The 21115-nt window shown below is 38.1% G+C and overlaps 2 protein-coding genes across 9 annotated transcripts in view; both read left to right on the top strand.

Annotated features, from left to right (window-relative positions):
- Positions 1–5292: 5292 nt before the first annotated feature.
- Positions 5293–6443, top strand: LOC117231322 (glutaredoxin-related protein 5, mitochondrial). The gene is made up of 4 exons (XM_033489675.1): positions 5293–5429; positions 5518–5578; positions 5799–5940; positions 6159–6443. The coding sequence occupies exons 1-4, from the start codon at positions 5308–5310 to the stop codon at positions 6344–6346; spliced, it is 513 nt and encodes a 170-aa protein (XP_033345566.1). The 5' UTR covers positions 5293–5307; the 3' UTR covers positions 6347–6443.
- A 7112-nt stretch (positions 6444–13555) lies between these two features.
- LOC117231348 (potassium voltage-gated channel protein eag) overlaps positions 13556–21115 on the top strand; it is a 157420-nt gene continuing 149860 nt past the window's right edge. For 7 of the 8 annotated variants that reach the window (XM_033489731.1, XM_033489728.1, XM_033489734.1 and 4 more), the window contains exon 1: positions 13557–14089. The gene's annotated coding sequence lies outside the window, so the exon portion shown is untranslated. Of the gene's footprint in view, positions 14090–21115 lie in introns of all 8 variants that reach the window. The other variant, XM_033489722.1, reaches the window with a different exon arrangement.

Genomic DNA, 21115 nt, shown 5'->3' with positions numbered 1-21115 from the left:
TCGTCTACCCATATTATGGACGCGGCAGGTAGTTGATAAAGTCGAGTTATCGATTTTATCGTCAATTAAATAATCTTCAAAGCGAATATTTCGAATTTTGATTCGCGAAAATGCGTTCAATATCTCACAAAAAATCACGATGGAAAGTATGGTTATAAAAGATTGAGGTAAGAAACGTAGACCGCGGTATCTCGGGTAAACATGTTTCGGCTGAATTACGATGTTTCGTGGCGAATCATCGCGAACAGCTTGCAGAGACTTATGAATCGAGTAGGCGGTATGAAATCTCGTCACAAGTGCCTCGTGAACTGCTTTACGCAATCTCACCGCGGTAAGATATAAAAGCGATTTCAGTACAGATACAATGGGCAACTTATCTAATATTAAATTATTTCATACAAATTATCATTCATAACTTATATTGTGATCATGATCCTTCATAAAAATTTTCATAAAATAATGTTACTCCAGCTCTTCATATATCATTACAATATTACAATACAAAACTTATTAGACCTATTCCTTAATATATATCCTTATTCGTACCTACTCCAAATCAGACATTGTGTTTTCTTATATGCTTCTTGACTTTTATTAACCACACTATTTAAGGGTTAAGGTCGCGCGCGACCCATGGCTCCCGGAACGCGTGTCGCGTGTTCTCTAGCATACGGCCCTGATGGCTCGCGCGCCTCGTCATTTGTCCTCGCCCCCTTTACCGCACTTTCCTCTTTCGCAGGATACCATCCGCCGCTCGCCAAGCCACTCGATTTACTAACCCCACTCCTTTCGCGCCAACCGCCTCTCTCTCTTACGCTGCCTAACGCGTCGCGTGGCACTCTCTCCCTTCCACTCTCACTTCCTCCCTTCCACTCTTCCTCGTACCCTATCTCCATCTCTTTCTATCCACCAACCAGTTCGTTCGTCCTTCTCTCGCGCGTTATTCGATTACGTTTCTTTCTCTTTCGGACGAAGCCGAGTCGTTGCTCTGTCTCTCCGATTCACATTGTTTTCTCCGATTCCATCTGCCAGCCGTTTTTACTTTTTTCTAATGGCTTTATCATCGATTTTTGATCGTTCTACACGAGCATGGAATTGATTTTGTTGTAATCGCAGTAACGTTTGATTCACAATAAAGGGTAGCAATTTAAACGTTTGTATACCTCTAATAACCGTTGATACCGCGAATCGATAAAAAGCAGGAAAGGCATATGGTAAAATGTTAATCGTTTAACATCGAGGAACGACATAAACACGTTTATATTCGAGCACGTCTTAAATCGCGTATAACGTCAACTGTGTCCGGTTGTTGTTTTAAGTAACGTTCTCCAGTCGCGTATAAAAAGCGCTCGTCATGGTTCACAAACGTCTTTATCATTCTTATCACGAATTCGATATACGGGCCACAATATACGTGCGCATGATAATCTTTTCTCATTTCTGGCTGACGTGCATCGTGTTCGTTGCGTATGCGCCAGAACGACCGGCGGACCGGTCTCTGTCTTTTTCTGTTTCGTTCCCGTGTTCGACCTCGAGAGGAATCGGCGTAAGGTTTCTCCCTCCTCGTCGCACGTGCCGCGATACGTTCGCGTTCCTCGTTCACGAATCGTTTTCTCCTCGTTGTTCTGGCTAGCATGTTCCTTTTCGCTCTGGCGTTTTGTTCTCCGTCGCAGATGCTCGCCACTCGCCAGTGCCGACAACCTCCCCCACCCGAGTCGCTCCGCGAGAATGATCGAGACAAGCTGACGAACATCGAAGTCTTGTGTGCTTACCAAAACCATTTTCCTATTACTGACGCTGATTACTTATTTCTATTCCATTTTACTAACGTCTTGTAAACATTCTCATGATATTTTTCATCTTTTTTTCATGTTATAAGGAGAAGTACTTCCTCAAGCTGTTCCTTTAACGATTTGGGGGCTTATGAGTTAGAAAATTGGTAAAATAGTCATTCTGTACAGCGTTGAGCGGTTGATTTGATACGATTGTATACGATTGTATTTGTACGTAATAAAATACGCTACAAGCTTCGGTTGCAAATAGTGTAGAGGGGATTCGTAATTTTTGCGCGAAGGTTATATTTTCGCTTATCAAATAAAGCCGCACGTAGAGTTTTGGTATACTACCTTGTATCGTGGGTAGTTTCGAGTTTCTCGTGAACAGGAAACCGTATCATTTAGCGTCACCGTCCCACCAGTGAAAATGCATTAACTGGCAGTAGCTGCCAACATTGCGGCAAAGTGAAACCCCTCGTCACGGTGTAGTCACGTTAAAGCGAGCCGCGTTAAAATAGTGCAACAATCGCCTGGCTCCGAATAAGGTATGGTATAATCCCACCACTGTTTCTCTTCGTTTTGTCCCTTATTTCTTACTTCTTCTCCCTAACCTACGTAAACAATTCTTTCCGCTTATTAGGTGAAACGTTGCTTTCTCGACTCTCTCTATAGAACATTTACGTAAGTTACACAGAGAAAAGTAACCAAATGTAAGCATGCGTTACAAGATTCTATATACGCAATTGTTGCGTGTATCCGTAAAGTACTTCGCGTAACTCTACTTTACCCAAAGAGTTGTAAGCGTATGTAAATTCGTGTATTAAGCTCGATCTTCTATCCGTGTTTCTACAGTTTATACGTATACTCTACTCTTAATACATATTCATCTGCGCCTTGAATTCCACTGCTACGTAACATTTAGCCCGGTTTCGTCGGGCATCATTAGGAATGTCGCGAGAAGAAGAAACTGTTTCTAAAAAAGGAAAGAAAGAGGAATTATTCGAACTTCATTGGCTGTACGATTGTAACAGAGACACGTAGAAGGTGGACAATAAGTAGGCCTGTCGCGTCTTACGCAATGGCAAAAAAAAAGTGTCTATTACATCCGCTAGAAGGACGCGCTTCTGTTAGGTTAGGTTAGATGGACACGTGTGAGAATTCTACGAGGCATGTATAGTATATATAATACAATAAATTCCGATATTTTGAAACAATTTGTAACCACACTGCGAATAAATTAAAATATACTGTCAATGTTCATGTCGATTGTGAAAAATCGTTTTTTTTTTATTGAATTGTTTCATTTTTGTCGAATTAAAAAAAATTAGCCGTTATTTGTTCGGACGCGTTCGGATTCCAATGAATTTCAGTCTGACGGCTGACGATGAAAACGTTTTCATACGATTTCATGCGATCCACTCGCAATCGAAAGATTTTTTAACATTTTTACCTGTTGCTATTTTCGTGCTTTCATCCCCGACCTATCGCAAGGATCTCATCCGTGAAGCTGTATACACAGGACGCTCTCCCGTCAGGCTAACTCGAACTTTAAAATCCTCGTGGGCGTTCTCACGTCGGTATACTAGCTCCGAGCACAGTTTCCATGGTGATCGGTCACGGTGACCATGATTTCAATCTGACGTCATTGCTTCGGAAAGGACAACCACGTGCTGCGGACGTGTTATCGGTTAACGAGTTTTCCCTGTAACGATTTTTCACTGTTACGTCACGAGGAAAATACAGTTGCGTGGGTTATGTGTACAACGTTACTTCAATGGAAAAAGGGAGATACGTATGAAGATACGAAAGATATTTGTCTTATGACACGTTTAAACAACTTGTACGACAACACGTAACAAACAGAAAATAGAAAAACACTAATTATGACTTGTAAACAATACTTAATAATAGTGTGTACATTGGCCAAGATCTACAAAAACAAACGTCTTTAAGTTCTGATGATAACTTTAATGGAAAAATACATATATGCAAATATTGTAATTTTACTGTGATATATTTTTAGACATAGCTGTTCAAACGAAATTTTAAAGGTTATGAATGGAAAAGAAAAAATATATATAACATATTTTTTCAATAAATAATAATTACATAGAACGAGCACGCGATTGTCAACTTAAAAAAAATATGTATAGTGCCTTATTTAAGTATATTAAATTACACGAAATGTTAGTAATTTATACTTCCTAAAATCATGGATGAAGTCACTCGTATATTTTTCTAATTCGTTCATGCTAGGTAGCTCATGCACTCTGTTACAGATTATTTTTGAAAAAATCGATATTTTTCGCATCAATGAGTCCTTTTGAAAGAAAGATAGTGATATTCTGGCTAACGAATTGCGTTGTTGTATTGTTACGTCGAAATTGATGACGATACAGATTGACTGTCTCGAAAATAAACAATTCTAAGAAATTCTCTCGGGACGGATGTTTCGTCACAAAATTGTTGACGACAGACTAAAAATTTATTCACGATTAAAATTTAATTTAACCTTTATTTTTAATTCGACAATCCTGGGACCTTGAGGTTGCTATGAGGAATCTTTTTTCATTGTTCTGGGTTCGAATAAATCAACCGTACGTGATTCATTGAGATGACGTTTAATATTTACCGAGAGAAGAATATTTAATGATCTGAAAAGTATCGTAGACAGGATTCCTTGCGTTACGAGCGTAGACCTCGGAAGTAGGCCATGAACGTAGATCGAATTTGAAGTAGCTACGGTAAAACGGGGTTATACGACGCTATCTTTTACGAATCCACCGAAACATCACCGTATTTCTCAAAAAATTGTCATATCTCTTAAAAATGTTCATAAGATTTTATTTTGGTCGTTAGTAAATATCATGAAGGTAAAATTAATCTCGATACCCGATATCGGTGTGATAAAGTAGAATTTGAAATAGATACATTGAATTGATATTGTAAAGTGGCAATATCATTTTGTCAATTAACATGAAATAATTTTAGTGTAATATTTAGATGAAAGTGGCTCGATATAATCTAGTATAACGTCAGATCATGTAATATAAGCGTAATGTAATAGTTACATAAATGCACGCATACGAATTTTTTATTAGAATTTAATGCATGTAATATTAGAAATGTAATAAAAAATCTAGGGAATGGTGGAGACATCTAACGTAGGTGGTATTGATAAAGAAAACATGGTTGCTTGCTGTACTGATTATGTAGAGATCTAATTTATCTCATGTTTGAGGATCACCTGATAACAGATCACTCTCAAACGAGATATCTGTCACTACACTACAAATGCCTATAAATGAGACGAATTATGTATGTATGTATGTACATATAATTCCTGCGTTTGCTTTAACAAATCGCAGAGGGCGTAAGAAGCATGCTGATCTTTCTTGCAGGTCGGTACTTCAGAACCTAACATATAAAATTCCACTTAATGTTACGTCTCGTCCCTAGTAATGTTACTATATTATAAATAATTTTATGAAATTTATAATTATACACTTGAAAACAGATACTATAAAAATTCATGTCGATTAAAATTAGTCTATGTGTTTCTAGTGCCTGCCTGCAGAGAGCAACACTGGTTGCTTTAAGTAAAAAAAGAAAATTAATATGGCGCAATCCATTCTTTATTAATGTGTTGACCGGGTAATCTATTGTGCTGTTTTTCTATTAAAAAATTCGAGTTTTGATTATCTGATTTTCAACAATAGTATCTAAACATGATTCCATTTAGGTTGTATAATTCTATAAGAAGTTTTTCAACGACCGCTGATAAGATTGCTAACCTCGTTAAGGTGCGTCTACATTTGTCAACTATTTTGCTATTAAATGAATGGAATTTACCATGATTTGTATTATTTATTGTGCATCTTCCATCATACGTTGTCGACTACGTCAATATTTAATATATGTCAAACTTGTAAACCAAAGCTGTAACCAATTGGAAGTATACATAGTGTTGACATTGTTTAAATTACTAGATAATTATAAGTGAGTGTCAACTACATTTTACAGAAAAACAAAGTTGTGGTGTTCATGAAAGGTATCCCAGACAGTCCCAAGTGTGGCTTTAGCAATGCTGTTGTACAAATATTGAAGATGCATGATGTCAAGTACGATGCTCATGATGTTCTTGAAGATGAATTGCTTAGACAAGGTTAATATTCTTTGGAAAATCAATAGCGCATTTCATAGAAATAAACTGAACCTGACAAGTATGACGAAATCCCAAACCATTACAGAAATTCTTTGAGACGATAAAAACAACCGAAAGAAAATTGTACAAAGAGTAATAGAGGATTAGTCCAAGAACAATTAAAATAAATAAATATACATAACGATAAAATAATATATAATTTTTATAACTATGTTTAGGTATCAAGGATTTCTCAAACTGGCCAACCATACCCCAAGTCTTCATAAATGGAGAATTTGTAGGAGGATGTGACATTCTTTTAGAAATGCACAGAAATGGCGAACTGGTGGCTGAATTAAAAAAAGTAGGTATTACAAGCGCACTTTTAGAGAAGCAAGAGTCTCAAGAAAAGGAAGGCAAGGATTAAGGATGTTTGACTATTTAGCGTATTTGTAATTTGTAAATAAAACGATTGTTTCATTGATTATTGAATTTTGTTACAATAAAATTGTTTTCACTTACATGACATGACGTAGAAGAATGACAGTTTTTTTAATATATCATCATCAGAAATCTGACGTCAGGAATCTCGAGAAGGTACGATGTTTTGCAGCGTATTACAAAATATAATGCCGGTTCTCGCGTGCTTTCTTTGAACCGAAAGAAATGGTAGTACACGGGGGAGAAAAAGTGGATCAAGGTCGGTCGCATGTCGCGATACGAGTGTTTATGTTCTGCGTGTGCGTGCACGCGTGACAACATATTCTTCCGCATTGCGTTTGCCACGATTTAAATACCTCATGCAAAATCCTTATATTCTTAGGCTTATATATATTCATAGGAGATCGTTTCATGATTTTACTAGGTGGAAAAGTTTTCTTCTTTCTTTTCCTCTCACATCACCTTTCCATAGTATAACGTCAGTGTATTCAAAATCATCCATATGGAAATCGAAGCTTTAATAGTAACAGAAGTTACTAGTACAAATCAAATGAAACTTTACAAAAAAATTTACAAGTTAAAAATCATTTGATTATCTGTTCCAAGATATTCGATGTAAAATTATAAAATTATAAAAGAGAAATCCATAACCTATAACTTGACAATTCAATAATATTAATTGGTAAAGATCGTAAAAGAGTTCAGTTAACATCTAAGACCATCCATCATCAAAAAGAAATCCATAAGTAGAGTGCGGATATTTATGTAAATTCATATCATGGATATAAATAAAATGATAGAATCTGATTAAAAAATTGCTTCACTTAGGAAATATTATAAAGAGTGCCACATTTTGTATATAATATCTATTTTTGCATATTATGTTACATTTTCAACTTTCCCATAAATGTGCAACAATCGTGTCAAATGCCCTATATTTTCAAATGCCCTACAAATGCATAACAAAAGAAATCAATGTTTTCGACAGATCTATGCTAAACGATGAATCAATCGTGAACTCTTTCCCCGATTTTGAGTAATACTGCGTAAGCGGAGCGTATGTAAAAGTCCATTTGGCCAGTGGCCAATTGACTCTTTGAGTGTATCTTCCTTTCTGAAGTGCTTGAAGATGGCGCGTAATTAATTTCGTTGGAGCGTTCCTTTTGATTTCGCTCGGATACACTCGATTCTGCGAATTCATGATCGAACCACGAATGAAATACTCAAAAGTGGGGGAATATTACTCTTTTTTCGACTATCTCATAATCCGAGCGACGTTGTTTCATAACAGTTTTACGAGCTGCAGAATGTGGAATTAAGCAAAATCTTTATTGTTAAACACTTTTACGACGCAGAGGAATTGCGGCGGAAGCTTTCTTCGAATTGTGTCGAAGGTTTAGTACAGAGGTTAGATGGTACATGTATTAAATTAATTCACTTGATTATCTGATAATATGATATATTAATATGCAATGGTAGCTCATTTTATATTAATATAAATTAATAGGGTAATCCATATTTATCTGGTATTATAATTTGTTTATAACTGAATGGTATTAACTCATTAAAATTATTCAATTAACGTATTCGCTACTGACAAAATACGGCTACTTCTTTTCTGTCAGAAAGATCTGGTAATTTATTTTTATCTTTTTATATATCTTTCTTTTCGATGTATAGATTCAAAAACATAATTAGATTCTAATAACAAGTAACATATGCGTAGCGATCTTTCAACTCATAACAATAGTGAAAGACCTCTCATGATTCGTACAGAAAATTGATGACTGTACTGAAAGGATAACGAATGCAAAAATGGATCGTCTATACTCACATTACTAAAATATCGGATATCAATGGTCGGTTGCCATTTTCGTCGTAACGAAGCGAAATGGATTAGTATGTCGCGGTTTGCAAAAAAGTGGCTCGGGTTTGAAGCGTGGATTAAAGCGATTATTTCGACGGTTAAATACACACCGGCTGTGAAATTGCAACGAACGCACACACATACACACACACACACACACACACACACACACACACACACACACACATACACGGTTTGTCCTGCATCTCGACTGTGAAAAAGAGGCAAAAAGAGAAGAAGAAAAACGAATAAACAGGAGGAAGATAGAAAGTGAAAAAAGAAGAGGAGCTACAGAACGATCCTATAATATAGGATGGTACATCATTAACGAGCACGAGTCTCCGCTTCTTGATGACAACGAAGGAAGCATTGATATTCGCGGCACGATCGTACGCCGTATTATTTCGCTTTTCCCAGCGCGACGAGAGCTCAGCGAGCGAATCTCCGAGCGACTCGTCATTTGCTATGCCATTAATTAATTTGAGACCGAGAAGAGCTAGCCAGACGCGGTTCGCAATTAGTGTCAGCGAATCAAAGCGTGCACCTGTGTGTCGCAGCTACTCGTGTAAATATTCCGTCGGCAAACGCGAGGTCCGTAGCCGACAGGCAGCTTTTTCCTTTTCGGTGTCACCAAAACATTTTCCTTCTCGTCCTTTCCTAAGATATCTTCTTTATGGAGAATGGAAATTGTCCGGTCACGTTAGGGATTTAGTTCGTTGAATTTCTACATTGTCTTTTTGTTGACATAGATGCACTCTATGAATATACATATTATTCAGTTGAGGACAAAAATAAATGGACAGGTAGTAGATATCAATGAAGTTTAATCGAACTATTTAGTATCAGTATTATATACCTAAATTCTGTTTATTGCATGTTCTTACGGTATACAAAATTATTTAGTAAGTAATAGAAATTAAGATTTATAATTTTGTGTAATTTCCACTATTATTTGTATTTCCATTATTACTACTTATTAGTTCACTTACTTTTTCCCCCACTGCATCTGTCATACGAAACATTTTGAAATTTCATTAGCACTGTAATAAAGTATGGTATGAGCATCATGTCATGTTATGATTATATCGATAAAATTTGAAACAAATATGGAAATATCATAGAAACTACAAAATAAGTATCTAGTGCAAATATACAGTAGTTCGTGAAAGTGCATGGGACTTATTGTTTCTATTTCTGGCTTCTGGTGTTTTTATAGGACTTTTTTATTGCTAGATCTTTTTCCTTTTTTTTTATCGACATAGCGTTCATCTCGTCGGTATTATCTTTATGGTATATTTTTAGTACTTTAGTCCGTAGTGTTTTGTTTAAAGACATTTTATTTCCTTTTCATGGCAGTATTTGCCATTTCTGCAACTGATTTCTGGTGTTCTTGTAGGGATTTTTTACCTCCGGATTCTTGTTTCTTTAAGTGGTTTTACAATCCTTTCATTTCAATTCTTTTTTAAATAATTTTTTACTACTTTTCTGTTGCCGTAACTCTTTCGCAGCATCATTGCGTTCTCTTGTTTATTACTGGATGTTTCTTTAGTCCTTGTATCCGTATTTATATTTGTTTCCTTATTTGGTACTTATTATTTTAAAAAATATGACACCTCTCTTGTTGTTAAAATTTCTTATAAAATTTCTTTTTCCTTTAAATAATTTGTCACCTTCTTTGGATTTTGTGGAGGCATGTTATGTTACATGTTATGAAGGCTATTGTATAGATAATCTGATAAGTGTATGATCCGTAGGAGCTAATGAAAATGGGATGGCCGGCAAAGTGGCGCCCTCCCTTCGACAACTTCGATCGAACCAACACTCTCTTCTCCCTCTTTCCCTCTCTATTCTTCCTCCTTCGTCTTCCTTCTATCGTCATGTTTTCCTTCTTCTTTCAAGAACGTACCAATTACGTTTAATACTCCATTTAATGTCTCACATCGAATCATTTTTTAAATTAATCGATCCCTCGATCGCTAATAGCACTTAAATTTTTAATTTTAAAAAGGAAAACAAAGAAAAGGAAAGAATTTCGAAGATTTTACAGAGGATTTGTTCTTCGTGTTTTTTCTCGTGAATATACGACAGAATTACAGTTCCTCATACAGATTCTACTGGAAACTCAAGCGACATTGCCAGCCAGGATTGAATCTTCCAAACATTACTTCCAAGTCTCCATTCGTCGGATTAGGTATCTTTGAAACTTTCAAGCCACCTACACAGACGTCCAAAAATATGTGGACATTCACTTATTTTTGATGGAATATAAATTAGTTACGAAACTTAAGAATAGAAAGTCTTAAAACAATTTTCTCCATTATCAGAGTTATCGCAGAACGTCGCACGATAAAATCTGTCTTTGAAAGTTAGTATACAATAAAAAGATTGACATCTATAAGCGTCAAGCAGTTGCATTCTGTGGCAGCTTTTTGGTTAACGAGTTCATTATACTCTGCTCATCATGATGATTGTCAAGCTATAAATAGAAAAGCATATCCCAAATTGCACTATTGTACTTGATTGCTACTATAATATTTGAAACCTTTTGATACTTTGTCAAGTCATGTATTTCATTTTAATATACTATTGATAAGATTTTAAACAATTTAAATTTTGTATGATGCGCAACACCTGATTCCACATGAAGATACTGAGTATTGTTGATTGTTAATAAAAATACACCAGTGTCCACATACTTGCGAGCGACAGTGTATGTACACACTTACGTTCTCCTTAAACTTTAGCATCTTTTTGTATCTTCTTTATCGATTATCCGTTTCTCGATCGGTAGGGAAGTCTTGGTGACTCCGCAAACGAATGTGACAAACTTCATTAACATGACACGCTCGACAGGAGTAGCTCTTAGAGTCGGTCAAGTTCGTGGCTGTAGGTTGTTGAAGTAATTAAAGGGTCGTTGGTTAAAGCGGTAAACAACTCGGCCGGAAATTCGCGGATAACAAGATGCCTCTGGCGCTGGCTCGTCTCGTTTCTGCGAGCGGACTCCAGCGTTTTATCGTGTGTATAGTAGAAAAGTTGAAAAGGTGATTAGACAAAAGAATGACAGGTCTGATCAATTCTTTCTGATAGACCCAACGCAATCATAAAGATAAGTGTACATATATTGGCCGAAAGTGTCGCGTACGCAGTCGGTAATAACCACTAGGATACCCTATGATATTTAAGAAAATACGAATGATTTTCGTTGCTTTCATTTACTAATTGTTTTATCACGAGTCTGTTATTTTATTCGCATCATATGTACCGCATAATGTAAAATATTCATTAAAATAAAATTTATTGCAGGTTTTCAGTAAATGCAAGAGATAAGTGACCTAATAGTAGTTGTGGCCTGCAGTGTGTGAGCACCCTAGATGGTGCGGGAACGGCTCTTGGTCGTGGTCCATATTTTTCACGGATCTTACATACACAAACTAGATCATATAGCGACGCGTGATTGATAGAGAACAGTACTACTATTGTCCACTGTACATGTACCGCTAATCATCTTCCCAGCTCTTCACACACACGCACATACGGCCCCTCATAGTGAAATAGCAGGTCGTAAAGATTCGTAGCCGTAAAAAAGAATCGTATATCAGAATTCATACTTTTATGGACGCGAGTAAAGGAATGGAAGCTAAACAGAGATTTGTTCCATCTATTAATTATTACAACCAGTGAATTATTTTAGATATTGTAGATATCAAGTCATCCTGTAAGTAATGTTTTCTGAACTGAATTTAAAACAACGAAAGTTACTACCGGAATGTATAAAATCGAGATAAAAAACTTAGTATTTTTTTTTATTTTACAATTTCATCACTGTAACCGTGTACTCTTGGCGTTTTAAAGTCTTATAATTCATTATCGCAACTTTAGTAATAAGCACACGAAAAGCAGTCTTCCAACTTTTTCTATCCTTCTTTTTCTTTTTCGCTTTAATTACGGTCTTATACGTGCGCCGCGTTTCCATTAATTCAATAAGCTCGATAAATCCGTTCGCATTCAGTTAGAAACGTCGAAAATTCCAGCTCAAGATCTTCTTCCACTCTGCGATGGAATAGCAGATGTTTCGACGCGTTTCAACTGCGGAAATTTAAAATTCAAACAAAAGTAATCGTGGTCTCGCAGTACGTATTCGTTTGTAGGGTTTCGTCCCGATTTTACTATTGTTTGTTTCACGGAAGTAAGTTTCCTCGCGACTCAGGGAAATGTGGGTCACCGGTGATCCACGTGGCACGGAACGTGATACGGGTTAACTAAAGAACTTTTTCTTTGTCACGTATTTTTACCTCCTAATCGCTTTGGTATGATAATTTTTTATATCACATATCAACATAGATATACGTGTATCGATCATAAGCAGAAAATAGTTCTAAAATTCAGTATATTGTCAATTAATCTCGCGTTACAATTACAATTACAAAGGACAATTAATCTCAATTGTCCTTTTATTTGGTTTTGAGATTGAACATTTTTCCGTGCTCAATTAATAATTTATAATGATATTATTATATAACGCAAAAGCAATTTTTTCTCCAAGAAAACGACCACAGTTGACCAAACAAGCCCTATACACATACATTCCCGCTCATAAGTATCATTACTGCGTTTCTTGTCATTTGGCACAATGTACTCTCTATATACCATATAGATTGAGATTTGCAGTAGGATTCTCGAAGCGTCCTATTCGATAGAATTCAGATTGCAAAGCTGCATGGATGAACAAATAATTATACAAATATGCTACGATATAACTCATTCAAATATTTATAACAAATTTCTGCTTTCTACGTATACTGCATCGCAACTTTGCATGAATATAAAATTCTGCTCGATCAATCGTCTCCTGGATACTTTAGATTAATTTCCATATTTCCAATGAAACTGATAGATATTCTAATACTTATAAACGGGGCTATATACGTATTCATAAACCAATCGAACACGTACGTTTTACCGAACGCATATACAGTGATGCATAAATATGAAGTCAACTCAAATTTCAAGCCCAAAATCATCATTCACTGGATGGAAGCTTACTAACCACGTTATCGAGTTAAACACCTTCGAACCGGTTCCCTTTAAGCCAACGATTAATTACAACGATATGTATCCGAATGAAAAAAAGGCGAGGAAAAAAAAAGAGCAAGCTCTTTTTCGCAGGAAAGAGAGGGAAACCCGAAGGAATCGCGAGACGAAATCACGCGCGAGCGCGAACGACACGGGGATTAGAAGGATATACGATGGTGGGGGAAAGGTTGAGTGGTGGGGGCCGCTATTGGTGGCGCGCTGTCGATGAGTGGGGGTGAGTTAGGGGTAGTCAGCGCCTCCACAGAGGGTGAGTCTCAGTCGCCAATCGGTCAGCTTGTCGCACGGCTGGGTCTCGGAATCCCTGTGTGCGAGTAACGCTGATCAGCGCGCGCGCGCGCGCCTCGCCACACACGTACGCGCGATCAGACAAGGACGACGGGGCAGCAGCGGTGCGTGGAGACCGGAATTTGCATTTTCTCAGACGTGTGATAAAAAGAAGAAGAAAAAAAAAAAAGAAACAGAACAAGAATATAATCCAAATCGGTGGAAGAGTTACGGAAAAGAAGAAACATAGGAGGAATCGTGGATGGAAGTTGTATATAGCCGATTAACAGCGATCATCCTCAGTCTAGTCGAACTATAGGCGAAACGTGTCCGGGACGCGTTTCCCGAACGCGTACCGCAACCGGTCAGCGCGTGTGCACCCGACTACGATCGATCCTTAGGGCGATACGATCCAGAAACGCGATGGACGGAACCACCCTGCTTAACCAGCGAAGATAACGCCTTCCGAGAAGATCAACCTGCTTGGAATACGTATTCACATCGGTACGATCGACACACCAGATTCGATTCGTCCATTTTTAGCCATATACACGATGTCCACAATGTCCGCTCTTGGAATGATCGTTGCGGTCGCGTGGTGCGCCACCAAACTCTCCCTTTCTCTTTTTCCCTCCCTTTAGGCCCTCTTCTCGCTAATCGTCTACTCCTTACGGTTCTCTTCCTTTCCTCTCTTTCACGTTTTTCCAATATACGAATACCTTCTTTTGGTATTGGCTGTTGGTTCCGCGCAACGATATTCGTGGAACGGCTCGAAGGTATTTCGTTGGAATTGTTTGATTGGTAGATGAAAGAGCTCGAGTCGTATTTACGTCGGTTGTTTGGTAAGAGGAATTCCTGCGAGTGGACCGCTCCAGTACGTTCGACTGATCGACGAACGGAGACGTGTGGATTGAGTTATACCAAGGGACGAAACAAGCGGTGTGGAAGGTTGCGGAGCAAGGTCAGGAGAGACGCGGTGACGCTGGTAGAGTCGTGGCGGTTTCTATCACAATCGTAGGGTCCCTTTTGAATCGTGGATGCGACGGAGTTGCGTTGAGTAGAGGAGTAGAGAAGTGGAGCGCGTGGATCAATCGGTGGGCTAACCTCTAGAGACGCTGTTGGAAAGCGTTCGTTGGATAGCGTTGGATAGGTCAGGATGTAGCTACCTGTCAGAAATCAGAAATCGTGACTCCTCTGCATACTGATCTTTTATGCTCTATATGATATAATCTGGTATAATTAAATAGAGTTTGCCTGTCTCTCTCTCTCTCTCTCTCTTTCCATCGTTTGCCTCTTCCATTAATTTGAATTCTTCGCTCCTTTAATCATACTATTCGTTTGAGAACGATTTCATCAAGGATAGAACAGAGTATATCCTCTGTGGTCTATCGGACGTAAGAAACTTTTGACGAATTAAAGACACGTCGGCGACGATTTGTCATTCTATCGCGAGATAGAACGATCCTTTTGAAGGTGATGCGGACAAAAGGTAACGACCGAACGTTTCCACGGGTCTGCCGCAATTCTGCATCAGCCTCTGTCAGGAGCGAAAATATTTGGGTCACCGAGGGTCAAGGAGGCTCGAAATTCCCGTCGATTTCACGAATTCCTCTTTCATTCCGGATCTTCGAATTCATCTCAAAAATCCCCAGACAAGAAAGGGTTGCCATTACACAATTTCAAGCATAGAATCTAGAAAATTAGGATTTTCCAATGATCAGACTCGGTCGAATTTCAATTCCTCTATAAGTATCTTAATATCGAAATACCTTTAGTCCAGTTTCACCGTGGCTCGTCGTTTTCAGTTTCAAGCATGCAATCTATAAAATTCGAAGTTCTCCAAAGATCAGCTTACACCAAATTTCAACCCCGTGTTATCGTCAATTTGTTCACCTCAATAGCAGAATCCCATTAGCACGTTGACTGTCGCGATGGTCACCGGTGCTTACTTGCACAACGTCTACAACATGATAAATTTCATGGACAAAAAGATCTTCGACTATGTGAATGACTCAGCAACACTCGGCAAAGTGTGCGCAAATACTGTATAATATTTTACAACAAACTGAACGTTACGGTGTAGCATATTTCAAAATGTCGTGGCCCTCAGGACGAAATATATAAAATTCGCGTGCTGGTCAACGTGTTAAACACATTGCTCTCTACGAAGCCTCGTCGTTCGTGTACCAAAGACTGGATCGATCTACGAGCAGGACGTGCTACGGGACAGTGCGTACTCGCCAGGGTGCACAGCCTGCGTACGGAATCAACGTGATCAACCTCGCAACCTCTGATATCTGTCTACCCACACGAATCGTTGTTCTCTCATTGGAAAATTCGTACATGCGTGTAAATTGGCTGAACGACTCGTTAATTAACGAATTGCTCGTTCTTCGAAAATTACTGCTCGTATGACACGTTACGTATTCGAACGTTGAAAACCACTGTAGTTCCTTGACGTCAGAGAAGCGTCCAGCTTTGCTTCTCGATTCATTCGAGGTTTCGTCGACAAAAGAGGACAATTTCGACAACGTTTACGATGATTATCGCCCTTGTCGCGGGCTTTCTTTCACCGCACCGGTGCAGTGACGCGGGTTCTGGATTTCTGCCAGGTTCACAGGTCGCCAGATTCGCCAACTCGATAACGATGTTCTCGTGCGTTTCCGATACGGGACAGTATCTTCTTTTATCTTCTAGTCCAGCACAGTCGTCTATACTATTCTTTGATGTATCGTCTGTCACAGCTTTTCCAACGAAGACGCTCGTTTCGTCTGGAATTTGTATTTTACATATACTTCCGCCCCTAACTATCTTCGAATATTTAGCGCAGACTTCCGCATGAATATCTTACTTGAGTTTCTTTTATAGATTTATCGTATCGTCTTGCAATGTCGATGTTATTTATTACGCTGTTTATTAGATGATAAAACAGAGCTTTCGCATGATCTTGCCTGCCATCTGTTTGCTTTTCACCGTGCAGTCTATTTAATACGTTTATTTCTTGTAGAGTCCGGTGTTTCTATATCTTTGGCTGGGAATTAACCACTTGAGATTGATAAACAGGAGAGCAAAGCGGCGTACCTTTTCGTTTACCAATATTTGTAATAAGTTTATCAATATGTTTCTTAATCGATATTTTCCACATCTTCCAAAAGCTGATATTAGTTGTTAATAAATATTGCTTACACTGTCCAAGAGCAACATCAGGACTGTAGGGCAACGTAATAAACTCATAGAAGAAATCAAAGAACTCATAGAAGTTTATGTGAAATCCGGAAATACGTCAGTATCCAGATACTTACGGACGGATGTAGTTCTCTGTACTATTATTATTTATTCCTGATCCAGTGCCTTTCAGCTTTGGATGGTTTCCGGTTACATCTTCATTTACGTTTTACACGGCTTTGCATATCCTTTGTTTAAATAATTCTATCTGACAGTTTTACCTAATTACCTGAAAGTTAACATACTCTGTTAACATTGCACGTCTCTTTGACGTTAGACATCTCTATACTATTCTTCGATACATTCTCTGTCGAAGCTTTTTTGACGAAGAAACGCATCTCCCCGTTTGAAATTCTTCTTGTTTATTCGTAACACCGCATCGTGAATAACGTTAAGCGAGGCAGAGAGTTTATCTTCTTACGGTGGCACAGAGATCGTTCATCCAATTATGTAAAGTGGCGACAAGGGACGAGTGATGAGATTATTACTGGAACCAGCTAGCAGCCACTGGATTCTTCTTGAGATACAATAACGTCATAAGAATAATACAAACTCTGGACTCTCTAAATCACATTGTAAGCAGGGCTGGGTTTGAGTCAAAGGATTTTTGAAGAATTCCTTTTTTGAAATAACCTAATATGATTTACGTAGCTTTCTTCTGATATGGATTGGATTATGTCAGAATATTGGCAAAGTATTGTGATATATCGTGTGATTGTCCTTTCTAATATTAGGTTAGTTCCGCATCAGGGTCTTCTCCTTAAAATTGTTTGGTTTAAAGGATTCTTCTTTTATTTTGACGATCTTTCTCTTCGCATCTTTCGATTTAGATCAGCACTTTCATTTTAGAATACCATAATATAATTCGTGTATTCTTTTTCTCATGCAAGATTAAATCTAAGATTAGCAGATTCTTCTTAAAATATTGAATATATCTTTTCTGCATTCTTCTTCCTACGTTCAAGGCTCAGTCTTAGATCACAACCCTCATCTTGAAATTCCAATTATAATTTCCAGATATTCTTCTTCTTTGTTTTCAAACAAGCCTCGCAGTAGATGATTCTGTTCATAAAATATAATTCGGTATGTCTTCTTTTCTCTGCTTTCCTGGATGCTGTATTTGGCTGGATCGTTAGTAATCGCAATCAGAGTGAGAAAGTATCGATCAAAAATAATAAACACAGGGCGGAGATCGCGTTGCATCATCGAATTCATCGGCGTCCCGCTGTTCCTCTCGGTTTGCGGATAGATTGGGTTATGAATTTGCTTGACCTCTCGTGGGAAATTGAAAACCGTATACGTTCCCTGTTACCTCATGGCCCGAATACTATTTCGCACGTTCCATATGACCGATCTATGCGCTGGCTTTTTCACCCTGCTCTTTATGCTATTCTTCATCCTTCTTCCGAGAGTTTAGCCTTTCCTTTCAACCGTTCAAAGCCTCTACGATCTTCCACGCTACGAGTTCATCCGCCTTTCTCTCGATTCTCCTTCTGTTTCTCTCTTTTTGTCCCCAGCATCAGTTTCTTGATCCTGCTTACCCCTGCAGCGTGGATCGTTTAACTCTGCGTCTTTCCATCCTTATCATCGTGGATAATTTTTTTCATTTTTTGTTCTGAAATTACAAGAAATAGGAATTAGTGATATCTGTTAGCGCTATTTGATACTCATACTACTAAATAATTTTATGGACGTAATTAAACAAATGGAACCTAGATTGAAAATTGTTTTTTCTATTAAATATTGCGAGGAGAATTGTACTTTGAATATTTTATATACAGTTGCTTATTACGTACCTTTTTTTTACATTTTTACAGCTTCAAATTTCACGTAAATCCATAAAAATCCGCAGTTTAGTGGTATCCAACTTATTCGCTACACTACTGTCTCTCTTCTCTCATTCCCAGCATTAATTACTCGATCCTGCTCGCTTTTAGAGCGTGGATCCTTTAACTTTATTTCCTTCCACTCTTGTTATCGTGGACAATTTTTCCCATTTTTTGCTCTGGCATTACGAGAAATTGGAATTAGCGATATCAAACTTACCTGGGAAATCGTAATTTGCCTTTGCGAGTGAATAAAAAAATAAATGAAATTTGCTTTGTTTGAGGTTATATTGCAGGAAAAGATCGAAAAGGACCGTCGCTTCTTCCGATAAAGGGGAATCTACTTCAATTACGACCAAGTATAATCTGAAGTTCTTTTGAATATATCACGCCGTGTCTCCAATATTTAGGTGATCTTTCTACTCGTTTCTTCAAACTCTGTAATTGCAAATTACCGTTATAACGTCTAGAACTACAGCAAAGTGGCGGAAGTACTATGACGTACAAGCGCAAAACTCGTGGTCAAAGAATTCCAAACGAATATAAATACGAAATACGTGCAAAACAGTGCATAATACAAGGGAAAAAGTCTTCATCCATATATCTACCAGAAATCGGGAAAATCTGCAGAGACGCACCCTTGTGAATTTATAAAATTTCCCTGAAAAGTCGTTATTTAAATTATTCGTTCTAACTACTCAAACGATTCTGCTATTAAAAGAAGCGGAGAAAGTGGTGCACTCCTTACCAAAGGAAACTGCTTTATCTTTCAACAATATCAGACTCCGATCTACCACATCCTCCGCTTAATCTCCAAAGATTATCTACAATTGCCAGTGTTCCATTCTATTTAACGTACTTTCATCGACGATTATCTCGATCAACCGGAGGATCCCCACTAAGAAGGAAAATGTAAAAGTAAATTATTTTCGCGAGTTCTCGACCGAGCAACGTTCCAGAGTCCATTATCAATCGAGTCGAAATAAATCGCAGTCCGATGGACCTAGAATGTAACGCGGTGGTGGGGCAAGTGGTAGGGGAAATGAAGGCAGTATCCGATGTCTCGATTCTCGAACGGATTTCTCCGCGTCGTCCTACATGCCGGCCATTGCACAGACGATCTGGCGTCGGTCGATTTTATAATTTATGTCGCGAGATCGCCGAAATGGCTTTACGAGCGGTGCCCCCGTGGCACGAATCGCGGAAAACGACGTTTGCGGATTGCGAAACAGGGGCATTTGCGCGCGCTCACCACTGACGTCATTCCGCGTTACGAATTTACCAAGGGGCTGCGAACTTTTCGATCCTATATACGATATACGTACGCGTGTACGACGTACATGTATCATGCCAACCTGCTGTTTCTCTTTTTCCTCTGTGTTTCGCCTCTTCCCCTTTCCCCCTTTTTTTCTCTCGCTTTTTATAGACGCTTTCATGTAAAACAGCTGTCGGTGATCGTTCGATTGGACGAAAGACCGATTGACAATAGAAACACGATCCTCCCTCGATGCGTTTTAGATATCGATGCTGGGTTTCACTGGTTTTTTCCTGTTTGGAAGTATTCGTTTGCTCAGATATCGGAATCGGTTTTTCGTTGCGGCGACATCTTCTTTTTAATTATTCTTTTACAATTTATCTCCTGTATCTCTACCTTTACGTGGTTTCTTCTCTTCTGTTTAGTTGGCTCGTATATGCGTCTTTTCGTCTGTGTACTTTCGATCCGTTAAATGAGGGAAATAAGTTAAGTCGCTGACCAAAGTGCCTTCAATTACTCGGTCACTCTTCAGCATTACTCTGTCGGTAACTCGTTTAAGCCGAGTGTCTCAGTTCCTCCAGTGTATCGTTTATATTTATATTAAAAATACATAATTCGTTTTGGTAAGTCTTGATTTTATTTCTGGAAAAAGTTTCTGATTAAATAACGATTAAATACGTTGCTACCGAGATTACATCCTTCTCGAGGAAAGATCAGAAGCGTTTTTGCATCGAGTTTTACTTATCGACTCTGATTTAGGGATTCGAACGATAAGTAATGAAACTAGGATCCTATTGCACAGAAATTTACCAATTGATAATATTAGAGAATTGACAAGTTACAGGTTATAACTCGCATCTTGTAACATTTACTTCTAAATACATCATTTGTTTTAGTAACAAACTTGCTACCGTAATGCAGGAGAATTTATAGCTTACTCTATATATAGCGAGCAAGAGAAAGTTTAAATAGGTATAAGTGCGGGTACAAAACATATGATAATTTTAAAACACAGTATTGCACTTGTCAAGAGTAGTGAATAAATATATATATATACCCTATACATATAACCTATGTGACTGCCAGCAACATAGTGGAAAATATCAAATATAAAAGTTATTAATACGTGCGTATACACAAATAAATTATTTAACAGCTTTAAACTTTCTTTCGTCTGCTACTGTATCTATACGCCGCACCAGAGTTTCTTCTCTTTTTTTCTTA

Source organism: Bombus vosnesenskii, unplaced genomic scaffold (genome assembly GCF_011952255.1).
Source record: "Bombus vosnesenskii isolate JDL3184/JDL3185 unplaced genomic scaffold, Bvos_JDL3184-5_v1.1 scf7180000013272, whole genome shotgun sequence".
In the NCBI taxonomy this organism is placed as follows: Eukaryota; Metazoa; Arthropoda; class Insecta; order Hymenoptera; family Apidae; genus Bombus; species Bombus vosnesenskii.
This window is presented reverse-complemented; position numbering and strand designations above follow the sequence as displayed.